This window comes from Diabrotica undecimpunctata, chromosome 2, assembly GCF_040954645.1.
Source record: "Diabrotica undecimpunctata isolate CICGRU chromosome 2, icDiaUnde3, whole genome shotgun sequence".
NCBI classification, from domain to species: domain Eukaryota; kingdom Metazoa; phylum Arthropoda; class Insecta; order Coleoptera; family Chrysomelidae; genus Diabrotica; species Diabrotica undecimpunctata.
In genome coordinates, this window is record NC_092804.1 from 2,654,312 (window position 1) to 2,678,621 (window position 24,310).

General features: G+C 34.7%; 1 protein-coding gene across 4 annotated transcripts in view; it reads left to right on the forward strand.

Moving 5' to 3' along the window:
- LOC140434067 (equilibrative nucleoside transporter 3-like) overlaps nucleotides 1-24,310 on the forward strand; it is an 85,031-nt gene that overhangs the window by 34,291 nt on the left and 26,430 nt on the right. For 2 of the 4 annotated variants that reach the window (XM_072522074.1, XM_072522073.1), the window contains exon 3: nucleotides 22,497-22,630. In XM_072522074.1, coding sequence (XP_072378175.1) covers nucleotides 22,497-22,630 — 134 coding nt within the window. Of the gene's footprint in view, nucleotides 1-9,487; nucleotides 9,707-15,981; nucleotides 16,053-22,496; nucleotides 22,631-24,310 lie in introns of those variants that run through there. The other 2 variants (XM_072522075.1, XM_072522076.1) reach the window with 2 other exon arrangements.

Below are 24,310 nucleotides of genomic sequence, written 5' to 3' on the forward strand. Positions count from 1 at the left end.
ATACTTTTTACTATAGTCTCATATATCCTCTTTTTATTTTCTTTGCTGATGGATTGGTCCCATAAAATGGTGTTTAACATTGTGATGGCTTTTCTCCCTGACGTATTTCTCTCTCTTATGGCTTTGTCTAATGTTCCATCTTGTGAAATAGTGATACCTAGGTATTTGTAGTCACAGCAGTGCTTTATCGTAGTGTTATCGTCTAATATGAGATCTTTTTGTTCTGCTCCAATGCACAGGTATTCGGTTTTCTTTTTATTTACTTCTAGACCCCATATATCATACTCTTCAATTAATTTTCGTGCCATATAGTTTAAATCGTCATAATCTTGAGCCATTATTACTTGATCGTCTGCAAAGTTAAGCGTATATACCATAGTATTGGTGAGCGGTATCCCCATTGTCCTGCATTTTTGTTTCCATCTTTTTAAAGCACTTTCGAGGTATATTTTAAATAAAGTGGGAGACAAGCAACATCCTTGCTTTAATCCTTTTGATGTTATAAATCCTGTTGTTATTTGTGTCCCCGCTTTTATCTTTATTATTGGTTGGTTGTATAGCACTTTGACGGCTTTTATTAATTCTATATTAATATTCGTGCTTTCCATTGATTGCCACAGCTTCTTCAGTGGAACGCTGTCGTAGGCTTTCCGTAGGTCGACGAACAACATATGAATCTCTTGATTCCTTGCCATCTTTTTTTCTATTATCTGGGTTAAGGAGAAAATGTGGTCAATAGTGGATCGACCCGTACGAAATCCTGCTTGTTCTTCTGCTTCATAATACAAGTATTCTCTCTCGATTCGGTTCTTTAACACCTTTCCATATATTCGACTCATAGATCCGGTTACAGCTATTCCTCGGTAATTTTCACAATTATTTTTATCACCCTTTTTATGTATAGTGCTAAGGTGTGATATCTTCCATTCCGTAGGGATTTCGCTTGTGTTTATGCATTCTTGAAAAAGTTGTCGAAGACATTCGTACAATTTGTTCGTTCCGTACTTAAACAATTCTCCGGGTATATCTCCTGGTCCGGGTGCTTTGTTCCTCTTCAGCTGTTTACATACATTTTTAATTTCCTCTGTTGTTAATCTTATTGGCGAGCCAACTATTGAAATTCTATCTTGGTTTTGATTTCTACGTTCCTGAAATTCGACTCTATTCTCTACCAAAAGTCCTTTGAAATACTCTTCCCAGTCTTCAGGTTTTATGCTCTGTATTACTTCTTTATTCTTTTCTTTTCTCAATTTTTTTATCAGTTTCCAGCTTTCTGTGCTTCTGGTTCCTCCTAGATAAGTATTTATTCGTTGGCAGTTTCTTTCCCAAGACTCGTTCTTCTTCTTAGAGATTTTCCTTCGTACTTCTGCTTGTTTTTCCTTATAATAATAAAAAATAAAAGTCTTTCCTTTTAATAAAAAATCATTCAAAAGTCAAATCAATCCGTTTATAACGTTCTACGTCGTTTTCTGATTTCCACTCTCCATTTATCTCGGTCTTTAAGTAATTGATTCCTTCTCTCCAACTTAATCATGGTCTACCTTGTTTTCTTCTTCCATGTGGCGTCCAGTTCAATACTTTCTTTGGTATTCTGTGTTCAATCATTTTTTGGACGTGTCTATACCATCTTAGTTGATTTATTCTGATGTCCTCTGCTATATTGTGCTTAACACCCATAATTTCCCGTATTTTTTCGTTTCTAACTCTGTCTAATCTTGATTTTCTAGATGCTCTTCTCCTTAAGTCCATTTCTGTTGCTTCTAATGCATTTAAATTTTTTCCTTTCAGTTGCCATACCTCACTTCCATATGTAACAATGCTTTTTATAATGCGAGTTATAGATTTTGTGTTTGTTTTCTTTGGAGATTGTTTTGTCCCACAGTACACTGTTTAATTGCCTAATGGCTTGTCTTCCCTGGTTATTTCTATGTTTAATTTCTTCGTCTAATTAGCCATTGTTGGTTATTTGCATGCCTAAATATTTGTATTTTTGACCGTGATTTATTTCTCGCTGTATTTCTTCCAAGATTAGATTTTATTGAATTCCCCCAATACACATGTATTCAGTTTTCTTGATATTTATTTCTAGCCCCATAGTTCGTATTCTTCGATATGTGTACGGGTCATATATTCGAGGTCTTCATAGTCTTGGGCCATCACTATGTAGTCGTCTCCAAAACTCAATGTGTACAATATTGCATCGTTTAGAGGAATTCTCATGTTTCTGCATTTTCTTTTCCGCATCTTCATCGCTTGTTCCGAGTAGATCTTAAACAAAATAGGAGACGCGCAGCATCCTTGTTTGAGTCCTTTGCTGATAGTGAAACCCTTGGATACCCCATCACCTTTCTTTATTTTACTTGTGTTGTTCTTGTAGAGGTCTTGAACAGCCTTCCTTGATTAAGGTTACACTAATATTTGTTTTCTTGAGAGCTTTCCAGAATTTTTGTTGTGGCACACTATCATAAGCTTTTTTAAGGTCCACGTAGAGGATATGTATTGGTTGATTTCGTGCTATTTTTTTTTCGATTAGCTGGGTAACAGTTAACAGATGATCAATGGTTGATTTACCTGCTCTAAAGTCGACCTGTTCTTTGTCCTTCATACCACAGAATTCATCTTCCATTCTATTTTTCATGAGTTTCCCGTAAACTCTCGAGATGGTGCTAAGGACTGAGATTCTTCGATAATTGTCACATACATCTTTATTTCCCATCTTATATATTGTCGTGATAAACTTTATCCTCCATTCCTCCGGTATACTCTCTCCGTTAATACATTTTTGGTAAAGGCTGGCTAGCTGCTTGTATCATACTTGAGTAGCTCAGGTGGAATATTACCATGGCTGGGTGATTTGCTATTCTTTAATGCTTGGCATACTCGTGCTACTTCTTTGTCGTCAATCCTAATTGGGAAAGCTATTGTATGTACTTACACCTCTTATTGTGCTTGAGGTGTTTGCAAATATTCTGCCTTTTCTTCCGCTAGTAGATTTGTGAAGTATTCGTCCCATTTATCTAGGATGATCGGTGAGATAATGTCTTTAGTCTTATCTTGTCGAAGAGATCGAAGTATTTTGCAGCTTTTGGTGCTTCTACCACCCCCAAGTAAGTGTTTATTCTGGAGCAGTTTCTTTCTCAGCTTTCATTTTTCTTCTTAGTTATCGCACCTCATAGGTTTCTTTGGGCTGTTCGATATTCGTTTTTACTTTTGCCAGTATTTATATTTAAGTGTTTGTGGTATTTATCTCGTTTAATCTTTATTTTTTCTTCGATTTCTTCATCCCACCAATATGACTTCCTTCGTTCGGTTTTTTCATATTTGCCCAGGGCTTCTTCTGCTGCACTTTTGAGACATTGTTTTATATAATTGTAATGGTGCTCAACACTATCAAAGTTTTCTTGTAAGAGCTTTTCATCGAGTTGCTTTTTGTACAATGCCTTTGTGCTTTCATGGTTGAGGCTATTCAAGTTGTATTTGGTTTCTATTGTTTTTTGCTCTTGTACCTCGTTATGTTCTTTTTTCTTGGCTAGTCGTATGGGCATTATTTTAGCCTTTACTAGGCCTAGGTAGTGGTCGCTTCCACATGTGCTGTCTCTAAACGCTTTTACGTCTTGTATATTGAGTTCCGTATTTTGTCGGGCGATCATGTTTTATTTGCAAAGCATTTTCTTGAAGTGATTCAGGCAGGGAGTCTATGTTGACATGGAATGGGTCAATTGACATTCTGAAAATACTATCTTCACAAGTGTTTGGGAAGTATTTCTGGAACTCTTCAATTAAGATCTCCAAATGATTTGATATTTGGATTTTCAAACTTGATCCTTCATAAATGTCCTTGATACGCGTTTCTTCTGAGATTGACTCTACTTTAAGGAAACTCGAATAATTGCAGTAGTTTGCTGATATTTTACGCCTCCAAAGTTAGAATTTCTCAATATACATCTTCATCGCATCACGATGAGTAACTATATTTTAGTCTCCACCATTTTTTGACTAAAATGACATTACAAATTTGTTCTATTATATTATCAAATAATTAGAATATTATAACTCAATAAATAAATATTTAAAAAAATATGTGTCCCGTTTTTGAAAAATTTGAACCCAGAATGAAATATTGCATTATTACCGAGGGCCGAAAGTCCCTTAGAATAACCAAACAGTGTCTTTTGAAAGAGTTATTTGAAAATAAAAGTCACACTAAATTTTCTCTTTTCTTTTCATCCCTGTAACTTATTAAAATAAACATTATAAGTTTTCAGGAACTTTCCGCCCTTGGTAATAATGCAAATTTTCATTCTGCTTTTAAATTTTTCAAATATACTTATTAGTTTTCTCACTTACACAATAAACATTTTGACAAGCGACATTTTGCGCCTATGCCCTTAAATACAGTTTACTTAGATAGAACAGATACGGTAGACAAGCTAGTATAATGCGAGGATCTGGATTCCTTAAGGAAGAGTTCTTGTGTTTGTTTTTTAAATCTAAATCTAATCTAAATAATATCTAAATGTTGATTAGCAAAATGATCGAATTTTTATACCTATATTATTTTGTGAAATTAAATTCTTTTTTTAAAGAGGGTGTCTTTTTACGTGAAGATTGTTTTGATTGTTGATGTGGTCGTTCAACCATCAAAATGGAAGTTTTTTGTCAGTTAATCTCGGTTGATTGATTTTTGTGACGGTTGGAAGATACGAAAACATTTTTTTGAAAAGTGTCTGGACAAATCTGCTACAAGAGTCGTTTTTTAATGTCACCTTTGCTAATTATCTTATCGAGTATGTTATCTCGGGGTATCAATACTAATTTTAAGATTTTATTAGTTTTTTCAACAATTCTACTTAAACAATTATCTCTTATCATTATTTTTTTGTTTAGTTGACCATCTTTAGTTGAACGTTTGGGCAATCCCGAAATGCAACATTCTCCAGGTTAATTCGTAATGTCATCATAATGAATGTGTCGTCAGCTTTTCAGAATTGGATAATCGTCTGGCATGAAAATCGTTAAATTGCAGTTTTCGAGGTCGCTAATGTGTCATTATACTTAGTGGAATGTTATGCAATAATTATAATAGTTCGCAATTCATGATACTTGTTCAAATAGTTCCTGAAATATTATCTATTCAATTTGCAGGTATATAAATAGGTGTTAGTGTGATTTAAGATGCTTGTAGGGATGTTGTAAATTACAAATTTCTCTTTTGTATTGGTTCAAGCATTCTCGATCTATTGGATATTTTTAACGGTTTTTCAAAAACTGTATCTATATGATAGTCTAGGAAAGTTTGTTAATGGATCTGGCATTTACAGTCCCTGCTTCCATTCAGTACAATAGACCAGACGTAACACTGAAGCGTCTTCTGTCTCAAGATGAAATCTAATTTGCAATCAGTCAGAAACTTACGAAATTTCAATAAATTATTTCTTTTCTGCTTTTTATTTCATTCTTAGGGTTCTAACTATCATTTCGCATGCAATTTCAGCATTTAAACTGCTTGATGTATTACTACATAAACTTTTACTTCTTGTCTGGCAAAATGAGACCATGCCCTGTGAATGGTCTTAAGGCGTGATATACCCGTTACATAAAAAAGGCGATCAGCTCCAGTGTGACAACTACAGAGGTATAACTCCGTTAACAACTGCTTCCAAAATACTAACAAATATTCTCTACGAAAGGTTACAGGTGTACACAGTTGGCATAGTTGTCTAACTTAAAAGCCAGCGTTAGGATACAGGGAGAAAATTCTCGATCCTTTGAGATAAAGGATGGTCTCGAACAAGGGGATGCCCTGGCTTGCCTCCTATTTAATATTGCCTTGAAAAAGGCAGTCATAGACCAGGCAGTACTATTTACAATAGATCAATACAAATCTTAGCATACGCTGACGACATTGACATAATAGGGCGTAGGAAGCGAGATGTTATTATGATATTTCCTAGAATTGGAAACGGTGGCGAAACAGGTCCGTCTAGTGATCAACGAAGACAAACCCAAGTACATGATGGTTACGAAGGACCTAATGGCAAGTGAGGCACGGGAAACAGTATTTGAAAGTCATATCTTTGAACGTGTTTACAGCTTCACATATATTGGCTTGCTAGTGCCTACTACCAATAAAACAAGCGAAAAACAACTCCACTCAAGAAATATCCAAAGAAAAACTAAAATTATTATGTACAAAACACTGCTGAGGTCGGTCCTCACATACGGGGCGGAAACATGGACTCTAACTCAGAAGGATGTAAAACTTCTGGGAATATAAGCTACTTCTAAAATATTTGGAGCTATAAACGATTGAGGGCAGTCGCACAAAATATTTAATTTTATTTCGAATTATACCAACTCTTTAATGAACCAGATCTCCTAATGTTCATTCAATCATAGCGACTGAGATGGGCCGGACACATAATACGAATGCCTGACAACATGATTGCTAAAAAGCTAACGACAGGAACACCTATAAGAAGAAGAAGCAAAGGCCGACCGCAAATCAGGTGGTATGGAGTTGAGACCGACACGTTGCCAGAAACTGAACAGAATGGCGACTATTCGACCTGATGGCGACCTGATCGAATATTTAGCACACAAAAACACACATTGGACGAATCATAAATGAATTAATCCCTGAAGTCCCCAAAATCCTCTTATAAATTTGGATCTATGGTCAGAAAATAAGAAAGAAACCTCTCTCCTCAGTCCTAATCCCTTTTGGGATGTCTTGACACCATCAGGCCTTTACAGTTTTTTCACGATTGCCTTACATACTTCCCTGGCATGGGCTAGTTGTTCGGCTTCATGTAACCCTTGGTTAATCAATATTTTTGTTTGATCTACCCAACGGCTTGGAGATCTTCCCCTAGGTCTCTTTCCTTCAACTCTACCCTCGACTATCAGTGTTTCCATCGTACTTGTTCTTCTAGCAATGTGTCCAAAGTACTGTAAATATCTCTGTTATATTTGTTTAATCAATCTATTCTAAGTTGTTCTAATATCGATACGTTAGTGTGATGATCAATCCAGGATATTTTCAACATGCGGCGGTATACCCACATTTCAAAACCGTCTAGTTTATTTTTATCCGCTTTCTTTAAGGTCCATGTTTCGGATGAATATGTGGCTATGGGAAAAATGAGTGCTCTTACCAGCCTTAGTTTTGTGTATATTGTTATGCTAGAATTTTTTCAAATTATTACCAGTTTCATCATAGCTGTTCTAGCAATAGTCAACCTTCTACGTATTTCTCTGTCATACCCTCCGTCATTTGTTATTAGGGACCCCCATTAATATGAAACTATTTACTACTTCAAAGCCCCCAATTTCTTTAATGTGTTGAAGATTATTCCGAGCTCTGTCTACTATTATGATCTTTGTCTTACTCCTATTTAGCTTTAGACCATATGTTTTGCTGTTCTCCTCCAGACATCTCATTATGTCTTCCATTTTTCTTGATTTGCCGCGATTATTAAAGTGTCATCAGCATATATCAAGTTACTGATTTTTTGACCTCCTACTAATATTCCACGCTTCCATCCGTCCAGTACCTTTCGCATAATGTGTTCGCTGTAGATATTAAACAGAGTTGGCGAGATTATGCATCCCTGCCTGACCCCTGCCTTTGTTCTGAAATGATCGGAATAGGTGTTGTTTTTTTTACTGTGCACTTATTATTTTCATATAGACTTCTAATTAGTTGAATTAAGTGGTGGGGTGGTTCCCATTTCCACTAGTATGGACCATAGCTGCTGCCATTTGACTTTATCGAAGGCCTTTGTGTAATCCACAAAGCACATAAGCATAGGAGTATTGAATTCACGAGTTTTTTCGATTAGCTGTCTGACATTAAGGATGTGTTCTCTTGTGCCTTTTCCTTGGACAAATCCCGCTTGTTCTTCTGATATCTGAGGCAATAGAAAAGCTTTTAGTGTTTCAATGTATTACATAAACTAGAACCTTGCTAGCATGGGATATTAGGGTTACCGTTCTGTAGTTGCTGCAATCTAGCGGAGTTCCTTTTTTGAATATATAGATGAAAGTGGATGTTGTCCAGTCGTTGGGCCACTCTCCGGTTTTCCAAATCTTTTTGCAGATCATATGCATAACATTTACTATAACATCTCCAGTCTCTTTTGAGATCTGGTCTGCGCCAGAAGATTTTCTATTTTTTTAACTATTTTTTAACTTAAACGTTTAAAAATAAAAAATAGAAAGAAACCAATGCAATCTTAATGTCATTTCTGGGACATGTCCTGTAGGCTTGCTCGAGGTCTTCGAAGAACTGTTCTTTTATTTCCTCTGGTTTATCATCTGTTGGGGCATGTACATTGATTAAACTGTAATTAAAGAATTCCCTTTCAAGCGCAAATAGCACATTCTTTGACTGTAGGCTTTAGTCAATAATTAGACCTTTTGTTTTTCGGTTTACAATAAATCCCACCCAATCTATGTGTTGGCTTTCATTGCAGCTATAATAAAATGGAATGGGGTCTCTTGCCAAGAGTGCCAATTTTCATCCACTGCATTTCCTGCAGTGCTAAACATCTACTTTGTATGTGTTTACTATGTCTATTAAAGATGTGAGTGCTCTAGTTCGGTACAGGGTTCGGATATTTCATGTTCCTAATCTCAGTTCCATTTTTCATTTGCAGAGTCGTCATCGTGAGTTAAGTCCAGCTAATAGTTTCTACGGTTCCGTAACATATGTTTTTTTACAGCAAGAGGTTGTCAGCCTCTAGCCCAACCCTCAACCTGGAGGGCCAGACACTCTTCTGTTAGGGTTGCCATACCTTAGTCTGTTTTGGTTCGCGGTAGGTATTTTTATTTCCTAACTACCCAACGGCCCTATGATCGGTTAGGGCGTTCTACTATCCACCACCTGGGGACGCCTCCGATGGGAGACGGACTAATGTTTAATATTCCTGAAAAATTTCTCCGAAGTACTTATATACTAGATTTTTCCATTAGAATTTTCCTATTATTCTTCGCTTTCCTCTATAGAAATCCCATACGTTTGCCAGTTTTTGCAAAGGTGTTTATGATCCATTACAATTCTATTTTACATAGTTCATAAATTCTCTTCTTGTAACCTTTCTATTTTGATTTCACCACAATTTTAATTGAAAATAAGTTTATTTTCGATTTCCACATCGAAAATCTTTCTCAAAACAAATGTATTTTCGATTAAAATTGTAATTACCCATAAATACTCATTACATAAAAATAGTAGATAACACACGAATCTGTTGTTTTGTATTATTCTTGAAACGTTTGTTTCCGAAGGGTTTTTATAGGTGTATATAAATTTAAAATTATTAGAAACAAATTTCAATTGTTCCATTCTTTTATAAACAAAACAATCGCACAGGAGTTATTGCTATTTGTTATATTATTGCATTATTATATACTGGTGGAATTGTTGGGATAGCCTTAGGGTTTTAAGAATTCGTGATCACGCAAAACGATTTGAATACATTTTAAAGTCTGATCGGAAAAAGTTGTGGCTGAAACGGGCGGAGTAGAAGAAATTGCCTGTAATCGCGCGATCATAAAACTAAGACATGTTGTGTATTCTTATTATAAAGTGTTATCTAGATTGTTAAATTATTAACAAAAGGTAAAATTGTTCTATTGTTTCATTTGCTTTATTAGTTAGGTGAAGTGGTGTCTATAGGAATAACGTTCAAAATGGTTATTGGTGAGTTTCATTTAATCTTATTACTTATTGCGTCATTATATAATCATACTGAAACTGAATAGTTTATAATTATTTTACTACTGCAGGATTGAAGCCTTTGTGGAAGATTGTTACTCTTTTGTACGATCGGCCAATATTTCTACTATTTGGTGTTTTGTCTTAAATAGTCTGGCCTTCTCCATTCTTCTGATGTGATTATTTTATTCCTTTTTTTTAGTTTGCTTGTTTTTCACCTGCAAGATCTTTTTTTTTGGTGTTTTCGCTTCTTATTCGATCTCTCAACATATTTTCTGTAATTCCTAGTCGTATTCTCACCTCCGCTGTCTCTAACAGCTTCTGTGGTTTTTCTGTGTGGAGAGAGGGCCTTATTTATAAGCTGATGAAAATCATACCTTGCTTCAAAACTTGTCAGCTGATAAACAATCTACTGACTAACAGACTGTTTCAGGTATATATGAATGATGCACAGAGTAACGTTAGAAAACTTAACAACGGCTTACCTCAAGGCTCAGTGCTAGCTCCTTTATTATTTAACCTTTATACAGCAGATATACCTGAAACAAAATCGAGAAAATTTGCTTATGCTGACGACCTGGCCATTGGCTTCCAAGATAATAGTAAAGAAGCAGGAGAACGAGCTCTAAACGAGGACTTAACTACACTAAGTAATTATTTTAAGAACTGGCGCTTACGTCCTAACACAAGCAAAACAGAAACCTGTCTCTTTCACCTGTCGAATCAACTTGCGGGCGATACTCTCAATGTAACTCTAAATGATACAGCTATCAAACATAACAACAACCCCAAATATCTAGGCGTCACACTTGATAGAACACTCACCTTCAAAAGTCATCTTACAAACGCAGATGGTAAACTAAGAACAAGAAATAACTTAATATCAAAACTTGCTGGAACAACTTGGGGTGCTTCTGCAGATACCCTTCGGACCTCTGCTCTAATTTTGGTTTTTTCAGTGGCAGAATATTGTGCACCAGTATGGCTAAATAGTGCACATACAAGCAAAATCGATGTCCAACTTAATCAAACCATGAGAATAATCACTGGAACAATAAAACCAACGTCAGTGAGATGGCTGCCTACTCTGAGCAATATAGCTCCACCAGATCTACGCCGTACAGCAGCATTAGTGAGAGAGTACCAGAAAATTGTAGCCAACGTACAATTACCAATACATCAAGATATCCCAGACATTTCAAAAGAGCACCAGCGACTGAGATCTAGAAATCCTCCAATACGATCTGCCCGAAAAATTGGTAATTCCTATGATATACATAGGCAATGGACAACAAGATGGATGCCAACAGTAGAATCGGACTATATTAAGATATCCACCCCAACTCAGGGTTTCATCGGATCAAATCTGCCCCGGTCCACTTGGGCAAGGCTTAATCGTATACGTACCGGATATGGTAAATGTGCTGATTCGCTGTTCAGGTGGGGTCGTGCAGAAAGTCCACAGTGCGATTGCGGACAATCTAGACAGACCATAAGCCATTGTGTTTCAGACTGCTTGAATCGTGCCTACCGTGAAAACCTCCAGGACTTTGCGGAATGTTCCCCAGAAGCAATTGAATGGCTATGTAAATTTGACATTAATATTTAGTGTCATTCATTCTATCTTTAGTGTTTAAATAATATATTTAATATATATGTACCTATCTATTATTGTATTTGTATATTTATCCTACTGTGAAAGTCCATACGCTAAATAGTGAATCTGTGGTTTTTGCCAATAAAAAAGAAAAACAATACAGTGATAAAACTTTGGCCACACTAACTGTGATTGTTATATGGATGAGAAAGCAGTTTCGCAGGATACTACGAATAATCAACAACTATTAATAAAACGGATAGTGTGAACCAATAAGTTTGCAAAGCGTCATAATATTCAATAATTTTTTTTTTATTTAAAGTTGTTAGCCCTTTAGTCTTCTTAAAAGTAAAAGTTCGTTGTAGGATACTCCATTCTCTTCAGTCCATTGCAAACCCAGCTCGTGGTTCATAATCTCTTCGTCAGATATTTCATAAGAAATATTTTCCTGTATTCATTTCACACATTCATTTCCTCTTGTTTATGCTATTCGTATAATCATGGTAAGTTTATTTTTTCCTAACATATTATTGCCAAAGAAGTTGTTTCGGATAACCAATTTAAATACCTTTCAAACTAATCGATGAATCATTCTGAAATTTTGAGTATATTTTTAAAACTGCAAGCCCCAACTTTCCATGCAATACCACGATAATTCCGACAATTCGCGACCACAACTCCACGCAACATCAATAAGTATTCCACGCAACATTTATTAAAAATTAACACTTCTTAGGTTTTTTAAAGTTTTCTATATAACAAATTAGTAAATCAATATTTATAAATCGCAATTTTAAAGCTTTAAAAATCTCGCTTAAAATGCTTTTCTTTTTACTGATGAAGGACGGTACTTCAAAGGGTGCATTTTTGGCCTCAAAATGTTAATACTTAAAAAGATCTATCAAACCCACTGCAGCTAACACAGAGGTTTTAGTTATTGAGGTACATAATACCAAAATATTTGTCAGATACCTGATCGAGACAAATTTCCGTCAAATTATCATCATCGTTCTCTTTGCTTTCTCTCTATGTGAGGTCGGCTTCTTCAAGTGTGAGTTTCTATCTTGTTTCATACCAATATTAATCCTCTTTACCAACATATCCTGCCTAAGCGTTTCCCCCAGGTCTTTAGGTAACCTCTTCTATACCTCCAGTAATTTCCAAATCAGCGATTTTTCGTTTTGGGTGATTCATATTTCGAAAAATCGCTGATATTTCATGAGGCAAACACCAGTAGGAAGAAGGTCAAAGGGAAGACCCAAACTCAGATACATGGAACAAGTGGAACAAGATCTGAAAACACTTAAGATTACCAACTGGAAAAACAAAGCAAGGAACAGAACAGAATGGCAGAAAATCCTAGAACAAGCCAGGACCCAGAAAGGGTTGTCGAGCTACTGATGATGATGATGATGATTCATATTTCCAGAGAAAAAATCGTGCATTAATTAGTGAATTTTTGAAACCAGCACAATATTATAAGGACAATGCATGGAGTGACCTCCAAGTCCGTGCAACTACAAATTGTTGGTTATAATTTTTTTATGGCACTTTAAAGTGCAAAAACAGTGTTTTTTGATTTTTGTTGTATCAAATCAATATTTTAGGGTGGATTAAGTACAATATTATGAAAACACATAAAAAAGGTTTAATTTGAATTATGTTATGTTAAATTTGACCCAATAGTTTATGCAAAATTAATGATTGATGGTCCAAAAATGCCAATTTTTCTCCATTTTTAGGCTTTGAAATAAATTTTGTAAAAATTCTTTTTTTTTTATGGAAAAATCATTATATTTTAGCTCTTTTAATTATAAATAAAATAAGACTTTGTAAGATCATTCGGTCATTGCGTTTTCGAGATACGTTTAATTGTTTATCTCTCTCTTGTCGTTTCCACATTACTGAAGATAGTCATTACTTCCAATATTCCTTACAATTTTTTTCCATTGGTCTCTATTTTCAGCTGCTCTGAGAGCTTTGCAAAATGAGTTTCCGACTAAATTCTTAATTTAGTCGGACCATCTAGTTGGGATCGTCCTCTTGATCTTCTCCCCGGAACGTTTCCAGAAACAATTAATCTCTCCAAACTGTCGTCACCTCTGCGAACCAAGTGACCGAAAAATTGCAAAATACGTTGCAGACATATTGTGTACAACCTTTTTTTTTTAATCTCGAGTTGGTTTAGAATGAAAACGTTTGTCCTATGAGCTGTCCAAGGTATGCGTACCATTCTTCTCCAGCACCACATCGCAAAGGCATCAATTTTTTGGCGCTCGCGTCCGCGAAGAGTCTAAGTCTCTGCCCCGTATAGAAATATTAAGAATACAATGGTATTCACCAGTTTCATCTTGATATTTTGAGAGATAAATCTGTATTTCCAAACTTTAGTTACGAGACTCATCGCATTTTTTACCGTACCAATACGTCTCCGAACTTCTGCTTCACAGTTACCATCGTTAGTTATACTAGATCCAAGATAGACAAAACTGTTCACTATCTGTTCGTGTAACATGTTAGTCAGTTGAATAGTGTGGAATCTGTCGACCACCATTATTTTTCTCTTAGCTTTATTGATTTTCAGACCAATTGCTTTCGTACTCAACTCTTCTCAGGAGATTAAATATTTCTTGCTCATTTGCTGCTATAAGTGTAGTGTCATCAACTCTTAAATTGGATACTTTCCTACCAACCACTGTTACTCCACCAGCCCATCCATCTAAAGCCATCCTCATGACATGTTCAGCAAAAACTTTGAATAAGTCAGGTGACAACACGCATCCTTGTTTAACACATTATTTATACAAATTCTTAAAAGATTATAAATTTTTCAATTTTGCATATAAAAAAGATAGAGATCTAATTTTAAACAGATTCTCTTATTGATCGATTATATTTGTATGTAGCAATAAAAACATTTGATTAAAAAATGTTTCAACTCTTTGTTTATTACTTTAAAGTAGGGGCAACTTTTGCTTTATAAATTAATTAAGCTTCAGCGCTCCCTATACATTACACACATCTTTAGCCATATCTGCTTTTTGTTTATAACAATTAAGATTTAAAATCGGTGCCATTCAATAGTTAAAGGCCTATATTTTATAATGATATACTTTTCTTAAAAAAAACTCTATTTATAGTCAAAAAGCATTAGTAAAGTTGACTCTTTTCTCGAGTAGCCAAACTGGCTTGGTGCGTTAATTGAATAACACAAACAATCAACGCTTGGTGGTTAGGGAACTTTTCACCTGTCGGCCAGGTGAGAAAAAAATTCAGAAACGTTTCCGTTAATATATGGAATAGTTAACAACATCTAGCTTGTTTCTTTTGTCCTCTTATCTAAATGAGATCTTCAAGAATTACAGTGTCACAGAGGTTTCACCCCATTCCATTGTTTTTCACTCCTTATTGATTTTGACAGTCGTTGCTCCTTGTATGTATATAATGACTGTACACTCCGACATGGAGTTAATTCGCAAAAACTTACTAGATCTTATTTCTGGGGAGGATCAGTTCCCTTTGCTTATGTTATTTTCTTAACGATCTCTCATCATTTTTTCTCAGATCAACAGATCAACAATATAAGATCAGAACCAATATCGAATTAAAAGCACTCTACAATGACGCCGATATTGTCCAAGAAATTAATTCACAGCGACTAAGATGGGCAGGCCACGTGCCGAGACTGCATAACGAGAGATTTGTAAAACTGGTATGGGAGGAGATTCACACAGGCAAAAGACCACTTGGACGTCCCAGAATGCGATGGAGAGATAACATCCAAGCAGATCTCCGGAAAATGAACATTCCATTTGACCCTAGGTTGATGGAAGACCGAACAAATTGGAAAAAGTTGTACAGTCAGCCAAGACCCACCCAGGGTTGTAGCGCTACGTGATGATGATGACATATTCTAAAGATAGATTTACACAACAGCATTGTGGATGTCCTTGTTTCACACCTATATTTATAATGTGTTCATTTGTCACCCCTCTCCTTATGTTAATTTTGGCAGTTCTGATTGTCATATTTATTTATTTTCTGAATTTATGTGGAATTTGTAATTTTTCCAGTGCTATCATTAATTCTTTATTTTTCTATCATGCCTGTTTGAAGTGTATAAATAGCATTTCCAATTATAATTTGTATTCATTTGCTTTTTCCATCATTTGTTTCATTTTGGCAACTGCTAAACAAAAAATAATAAATTAGATTACCATTGCATTTAAGCACGCTTTAATATAATATGCCACTTTCTTTTCCTATTAAAAATTGTAAGGGTAACATTTACCCTTTCGGGGGGTTGGAAGATTGGCCTGTCTTTATCTTATGTACGGGAATGAAGATCTAACGGTGACAAGTTTTTTAAATTGTCACCCTGTATAATTAAATTATTGCGATCTCCGATCTGGAAACCAAAACGTCAGATAAAAAGTTTATTATGGTCGACATGTTTGACAACAATCGATTTAGCAATATCACTTTCCAACATTTCGCAATTTTGTTTTCTTCGGGTATTTTTATAACCCTTATCAACATTGTGTCAAAAAAAGTTAAACAAACAGTCCAGTAAAGCATTAATGAGCCGTCGCATGTCATGGAAATTATCTAATTGACCTACAATTATTACCGTTGCTTACGACATTGACATTGACTTCACAAATAGCAATTAATACGTCCATTTAATAGTAAAATACGAGTACTATCAGTGCGTAATACGGCTACGATATAGTGGTGTGCAGTTTGTATACCTATTACTTTTTATTTACATCATTTTAGTTTGCTACTTTTATCGATGTTTTCATAATAAATTTTAGGTTATATTAATATTTTTAAGCATTTAACTTTATTGAGATCCAGCTGTTTCGTTAATTAATTAAAGAGAATAAGAAAAAGATTTTAATTTATACCCAAAATCATCACCAAAATCAGTAAAATCACACCTGATTGATCTTTTTTATATCTAGATATATCTTTTACTCTCATCATCTTCTTCTAGTATAATATCTTCTAGTGATCTTTCTGACCCATTTAACCCATTTCTTCCCAGTGGTGCGTTTTAGAACCACTTACTTTGCATTTTTTTTTCTTTTTTAACAATAAAAAAATTGCAGCCTAATTACATTTTAACATTTTTCAATTTAAAGCTTTAATGAAAATAAAAAAGTCATAATTTCATGGTTGTTTTTCAATTATTATCCTAGTAGTTCTGGAATTTTAGATACATGTTTTCTTCTTCTTCTTCTCTTTCTTCTTTATAAGCAATTCTGCTTGTTCATTGGCGGATTAATACCTCTATGGAAGGTTGTCATTCCATCTTTTGCGCGGTCGTCCGATACTTCTTCTACCGATTGGTGACTTATTTCTTGCTATTTTGATGACACGGGTCTCCATTCTGCTGTATTTCCTGTAATTCTTCTCAGTACTCTCATTTCTGCCGTTTCCAGTAGCCTTTGCGTTGTGGCTATATCGGGTCTTGTTTCTGAGACATATGTCATTATTGGTCATTACTGGCTTTATAAATTCTTGATTTCATCTCAGTGTTAATGTGTCTGTTTCGCCTTATAGAGTTATTAAGGCATCCTGCCAGTCTATTTGCTTTTTGTACTTGATCTCTCACTTCTTTGTCCAGGTCTCCATAGCTAGACAGTGTAATTCCCAGGTATTTTATTTCCATTACTTGTTCAATACTGATGCCATCAATTTCTATTTTACATCTGGTTGGTTCTTTGCTGACTACTATTGTTTTAGTTTTCTGAGATGAGATTGTCATATTAAATTCTTTTGCTCTTGTGTTAAATCTGTGGACCAGTCTTTGTAGACTATCTTCATCTTCTTCTTCTCATTGCGCCGTCTCCTTTCGAAGGTTGGCGATCCAAATGGCAATTGTAGTTTTGGAAACTGCTGCGCGAAAGATCTCTGCGGATGAGCGGTCGAACCATCTCCTCAGGTCTTTCAGCCACGAGTTCTGGCGTCTTCCTACTGATCTTTTGCCCTGTACTTTTCCTTCCAGTATAACTTGAAGTAATTCATATCTTTCGCCTTTCAGCACATGACCCAAGTATTACATTTTCCTCTCTTTGATTATTCTTAGTAATTCTTTTTGTTTACACATGCGACGAAGTACCTGAACATTTGTAACTCTTTGTACCCATGGAATCCTCAACATTCGTCTGTATATATATGTTACGAGCAAAGCCCGAAATTAGACAAAGCTAGCATTGTACAGAAATTATTGTCCACTTCTAGCATTGTATCCTCAAACTGTACAATGTCCGAAATGATCAAAATTAAAAATGAATATCGAAACGTTCATCGATTCGAGACGATTATTATTGACAAGTGGCACACCAAATCAAAAATCGAACATTTATTATTTTGTTAATCATGTTAATTATTTGATATTTTTAATATTTTTTATTTATATATAGAGTTGTTCTTTTTCGAATCGACAATGTGATAAAATGCTGTGTCAGACTAAAATATACATAATAAGAAGAAATTGTTCTACAATAGAGTGATAATCAGATCCAGTTAGATCAGATCTTGTTAGTGAAACATGTCAAAGCTTCAAGACATAGATATGTACATCACTACAATACAGGCTGTGAAACATTTCAGATTTTCAAGAGATGTGTATGATAATTTAAAATAATTTAATAGTACTGAATAATCTCACTGATGTTTGTTTGTCTTGAATAACAAATGAGGAAAGAACAAATAATCGTAAAAATCGATATGAATCGATATCTGTCATATTCTTCCAAACTTGAAATTCGAACATTGTACAGCAGTTCTTTTATACAAAGTCCGGCGATTATGTCTATTTCGGAGATTGTACAGTAAATAGGTACAATGCTAGAAGTGGACAAGATTTTCCGTACAATGCTTAGGATTGTCCAATTACGGACATTGCTCGTAACATATACATCTCAAAGGCATCTATTCTTTTTTCTATTTCAGAGTCCATTGTCCAACTTTCACAGCCATACAGTAAGACAGAAAAAAATCTTCATCTTGGGCTATCAATATTGCGTCGTCTGCGTAACAGAGTATTTTGATTTCTTTGTTTCCCATTCTGTATCCTCTTCCTTTGGTAACGCTTTTGATGATTACATCCATGATCAAATTGAAGAGCATGGGCTCAATGAATCCACTTGTCTTATTCCGCTGCCTATTTCTATAGGTTCTGTAAGTTGTCCATCTATTCTGACTTCCATTTTGTTGTTTTGGTAGATGTTTTCGATAGTTTTTATAATATTTAGGGGAACTTCTCTATTATACAGAAGATGGATTACATCTTTGAGTCTTACTCTGTCAAACGCTTTCTTTAGGACAATCAGACACAGAAATGCTGGTCTATTATACTCTAGTGATTTCTCAGTAATTTGCTTTACAACGAATATTGCATCTGTACAACCCTGTTGTTCACCTTCTAAACTTATCCTCTGATTTATTAGCACTTGTAAAATTTTAGTTGTAAGTTTTAGCGTAATATAACATAACATAACAAGTTTATACCTCTGCAGTTTTCTGGCTGTTTTTATCTCCTTTTTTGATTAGTAGAATTAGTTCGCTCGTTCTCCTTTTTTCCGGTATTTTATTGTGTTTTATAATTTTAATAATAATTAATGTTGTTAATTGTTCTGTTACTGGTGCTCCACAATATTTTAGTAATTCGTTTGGTATTCCGTCTTTACCTGCTGCTTTTCTGTTCTTCAGGTTTTCAAGTATTTTCCGAACTTACTTTACATTTATATTAAGTTGTTGTTTGTGGTAATTTCTGGTGTTTTCGGTTCTAGCATCGTTTGTTCTTCCTCTGCGTATAGCTTTTTTGGGTAGTCAATCCACGTATCCTTTTCTATGTGTTTTGGTTCTATTAATTTCTTTACCACCGTTCTTTGACCTCTTATAAAGCGCCATATTTCCTTTTGCAGACCGTAAAAATCATGTTCCATTTCTTTGGAAAAGCGTTCCCAGTGATCATTTTTTATTTTTCTTATAAGTGCATGTGTTTCGTTTCTAATTATCTTGTAATTATGATTTGCCTCTTGCGTTTTGGTTGACATGTATTTCAGGTAAGCTTTTTTCTTTTCTTTACATTTTTCCTTCACTTCTGTACAAAACCATGGAGTTCTTCGCCTTGGGAACGATTTATTTTTTATTTCTTTCACCAAGAACTTCCTTGGCCAAGGCTAAAATATTAGACTTAATTTGTGCCCAGCTTTCTTCGACTCCAGCACTTTCTGTGATATATGTGTTTCTGCTTATTTCGGTTATTCTTTTTTGGAATAGGTATCTTGTGGAGTGATCCTGTAAGCTTTCGACTTTTATCGTTGTGGTGTATTCTGGTGTTTTGTACTCACATATATGTGTTTTCATTCTGATTTTGCACGATACCAATTTATAATCGCTTCCTATTTCTGCTGACGTTAGTGCTCTTACATCCAAGATTTGAGAGGGCTGTAACTCTCTATTCGACAGAATATAGTCTATCATAGATCTTTGTCGTCTACTGTTTTCAAAAGTGTATTTGTATTGTTCTTTGTGAGGGGGTCTACAGCCAGGATTATGACTCGGAAAAAAAAATGGTAGTGACCAATATTTGTGAATCTTATTGTGAATACTGTAAATCAGTATTATTGTTAATTGCTGGAAAAATTATTACGAAGTTACCAAATCCCGAATGGCGCAATTAGAATTTAAATCATATTGTATTGCCTACCGTCTGATCAAAACCGGAAACAAACCAGTAGTGTTATTGGTTAAATAAGGGTTAGGTTTGTTGACAGTTGCTTTGAATAGGCTTAATTTCATTTAATGTCCTGTACCAGCTGGAAATTTTAATCCACTTTCAGTAAACGCCTGTCGAGCATTTGCCAAACTTTTCTAAAAAATCTCCTCCATTAGTTCATGTTTCATCCAGGTAAAAAGTAATAACTTTTGTCTTCTCAGTTTTGAATTTCCCTTAAATATGCCTCCCTCTATTATTTCTTTTCTCTCTCTCTCCAAAACGAAGTCCAATTCGTGCCAAATTCGTTTCTTCAAGTTGACTGTTTTTTAATAATATCGTGTATTTGCTGCGGTTTTATTCCTGTTGAATTCTTTCGTCAATTCTATAATAGTTACTTTCTTTCGTTGTTTCAAAAGTATATAAGATACCTTTCCAACTCCGATTATGGTTGAGCCAAAGAGGCTGCAAGTTTTATAGTTCTTATTTAGTTATCACTACTCTCTGCATGGTCTTCTGTTGAATGATAGATGAAGAGAGTCTATCTTTTCCAATTTTTGTATCACGCCGACAATAATTTTTATGTCATTTTTGGTACATTTCCCGTAATTGTTCCGAGCCATTGTTTAAGTTCTACATAAAATTCTTTCTGTTATCGTTATATTATATTAACACAATAATACGTCCAGTTCTAACAAATGGTTCCGAAAAGGAACAAAAAGTAATGAAATCATGTTAGGATGTTTCTAAAGAAAAGAACTAAGACCAAATTATGAGTGTAGAGAAAACGAAACCATATCGTAAAATACATTCAAATGATGTTTGGGGTGGGTAGTGCATGTAATGCGGTTAGAACACACTGACCTAGCTAGAAAAACGCTCCCTCATTGGTCAGACAAGAAGAGGAAGACCCAGAACAAGATTCTTTGATAACATCAATGAAGATATAAGAAATATGGGAATACGTGCTAGGCGGAGAAAGCCAATGAATAAGAATAAATGGAGATAATTTCTTGAGGAGACTAGGACACATACAGGGTTGTGAAGCCAGAATGATGATGATGATGGAGAATTTCCCCTTATTCTTATTTTCCGTAATTGGTGGCTCATGACATTGACGTCTACTACAGCTTGTTTTTGTCTGGTTCCAACAATGAAATACAAATAATTTTTAATTGTAAAATTATTTCTTACTCTTAGATTTCATCATTTTCTTCTTCCTTCTTGTATGTAGGCTTTAAAGCCTGTTTCTTCTTCAATATTAGCCTCCTAAATTGTTTAAATATTGTATTTCTTGGCTGTTGTATTGAAGATATGTGTTAATCTTTAGAGGTCGTCTTCTGTCTCGGCGATTAATGCTGCGTCGTCTACATAACATAATATTTGGATTACTTTGTTATCTATTCTGTAACCATGTCCTTTACGTACTGCTTGTATTATTTCGACCATATTTATATTAAAGAGAAGTGGGCTTAACGAGTCACCCTGTCTGACTCCGCTTTGTACTGGTATACACTGTGTTAGTTTTCCATTTATCTTAGCCTGTATTCGATTAAGGAAGTAGATGTTTTCGATGGTTTGTATAATATTGATTGGTATGTTTCTTTTATACAGTAGGTGTAAGACGTCTTCGACTTGGATGCGATCGAAAGCCTTTGTCAGGTCTATAAAACATAGATATGCTGGTTTATTGCACTCGATGGCTTTTTCTGTGATTTGTCTTAGTACAAATATAACGTCTACACTGGATCTTCCGCATCTGAATTATTTTTGTTCATCTGATAAAGTTGTTAGTTGACTGATTTTGTTGGTTAGGACTTTTGTGGTAAGCTAAAGTGCGGTGTTCAGTAGATTAATACCTCTATAATTATTGGAGTCTTTTTTATCTCCTTTTTTGAACATTAGTATCATTATGCTTTTTCTCCATGCGTCTGGTATCTTGCAGTGCAATATAAGTTTTGTCATCTCTAGGGTTAGTCCTGGTGGCTTTTTACTTTGGATTGATTTCATTATTTGAACATTAAAGATAGAGGTTATTAAAAGGTAACATTTCGGAAGATCGACATCTTTTTTAGTATAATAGATCAGCAAACTTTTTAGTAAACTGCAAATAAAATGACTTAAACTTGGTTATTTAATACAATAATTATTGTGCTTTATATTAGAAATCCACTTTTCTCTTTGCATTAATTTTTGCTTATAATTTGGAAATGAATAGAACTTGTACTGACTATTTTTTGTTGTATTTTTACAATTTATAATACAACATTTGTGAAATCCCATTTTCTTCAATGATAGTACTTATGAAATGCTAAATAATGCTAAAAATAACATCGAAGAATAATGTATTTAAATAAAATTTTGCAAACTCAACTATCTTTTCATACTACTATTATTTAAATAATGTTTTGTTTTTGACAAATATGTACATAATAACTATTTTTCAGGTCACGCCGAGTTCGCCATTGCATACAAGAAAAATGCAATGGAAACAGACACATTCTATTTGGCACATATAGTTTTTCTAGTTTTTGGAATCATGCATTTATTACCTGTGTCCTTTTTTGTAACGGCAAATGATGTAAGTACATGAATAATTCATATAATTTATTAACAATGTGTTCCGGGTTATCTCTATAGGCTATCTGTAGAGATCCCAATTTGTTTTGCATTATATTCTATTTTCTGGTCATCATTGTGTCAATACGAAACAATGTTTGAAGAAAAGTTTTAAAATTTCTTAGGAGATTAGAATATCTAGTATAATAAAATGGTTGCGTTCGATGATGAGATGATTGTGAAAAGAATGAAGACAATGGTTAGAAAACATTAAGAGGGTAGGCGCAAAATTTCGGGCCAATGCTTTTTAAATGCATTAATTTTTTTCGAATCCTGAGAAAACTAACAAATATTTTTGAAAAATTTAAACGCAGAATGAAAGATTACATTATTACCGAGGGCCGAAAGTCCCTTAGAATAAACAAAAAGTTTTTTTGAATGAGATATTTGAAATTCAAAATCACACTAAATTTTCTCTTTTTTTCACCCCTGTAACTTATTAAAATAAACATTATAGAAGTTTTCAGGGACTTTCGGCCCTCGATAATAATGTATTCTTTTTTTCAAAATAATATAAATAAATAATATAAAATAAATTTTTCAAAAATATTTATTAGTTTTCTCAGGATTCGAAAAAAAAAAAAAGAATGCATTTAAAAAGCACTAGCCCGAAAGTTTGCGCCTACGCTTTTAATAGAACCTTTACAAAAACCACGCGAAGCAAAACGTTAATCGAATTCTTCGGACAGTAGAATAATTTTTTTGCATGATGTCTCTAAAGGCCGGTTTTCACGCTACGTCTTATTGTACGTTTTGTTGAATAGGACAAATCCTATACAATAAAACGTGGCATGTAAACAGCAAAACGTACGTCTTGTCGAATCGAAATGAAATCCAAGGTCAGATCGTAGAAATGATGGGAGAAGCATAGTTTTGCGAGAACTGATAGGATAAAACGTCAGACAAGTCGTCCGATCTTCACTTATTTGACGACTAGTTCCACTGCAGTTCGTTTCATTTTTCCCAAAAAAAGCCTAGTAATGTCAGATTTGCGGCAATGAACCCACGATTTTCTCGGGGAATTTATTGAATTGTATAAAAGTTTTTAAGTAGATATGTTTTAAAACCAAGTAGATTGCATTGCAGGTTTCAGGAATTATTTGGCTTAACGCTAGTTTGGATATTATGATTGTGAACTCCAAGTCTTTGACGCTGCGTCCTGTTGTAAGATATCCGAGAGTTGCTGTGAGTCTTTCATGGGTGTAATGGCTTTTCTCATGAGGTGTCTTATTTCAAGATGTATGGTGTTACCAACTCTAGCAATTGACACGCCTCTTTTAGATACGAGACGTGGAAATACTGGCTTCTTTTTAGAAGCCCACTCTCATGACAATCTTGTCTTTTCCTTCTTCATCCCCTTTTTCCTCAGTCGTAGTATCTTTATAGTTGAAAAAATTAAAGAAAGCATCCGTGTTTCCTCCATAATAAAAAAAAACACTAAACAAACTTCACACAACTCAAGACTCTGAATTAGAAATGAGGTAGAAAACGGAAGGAAGAACGTAGTGTGTATACACTGGACAAAACGTACATTTTGTCGTACGTTTTATATGACCCACAAAACGTACAATAAGACGTAGTGTGAAAACGGGCCTTAAAGGTCTTAAAGGCCGTACAATAAGACGTAGCGTGAAAACCGGCC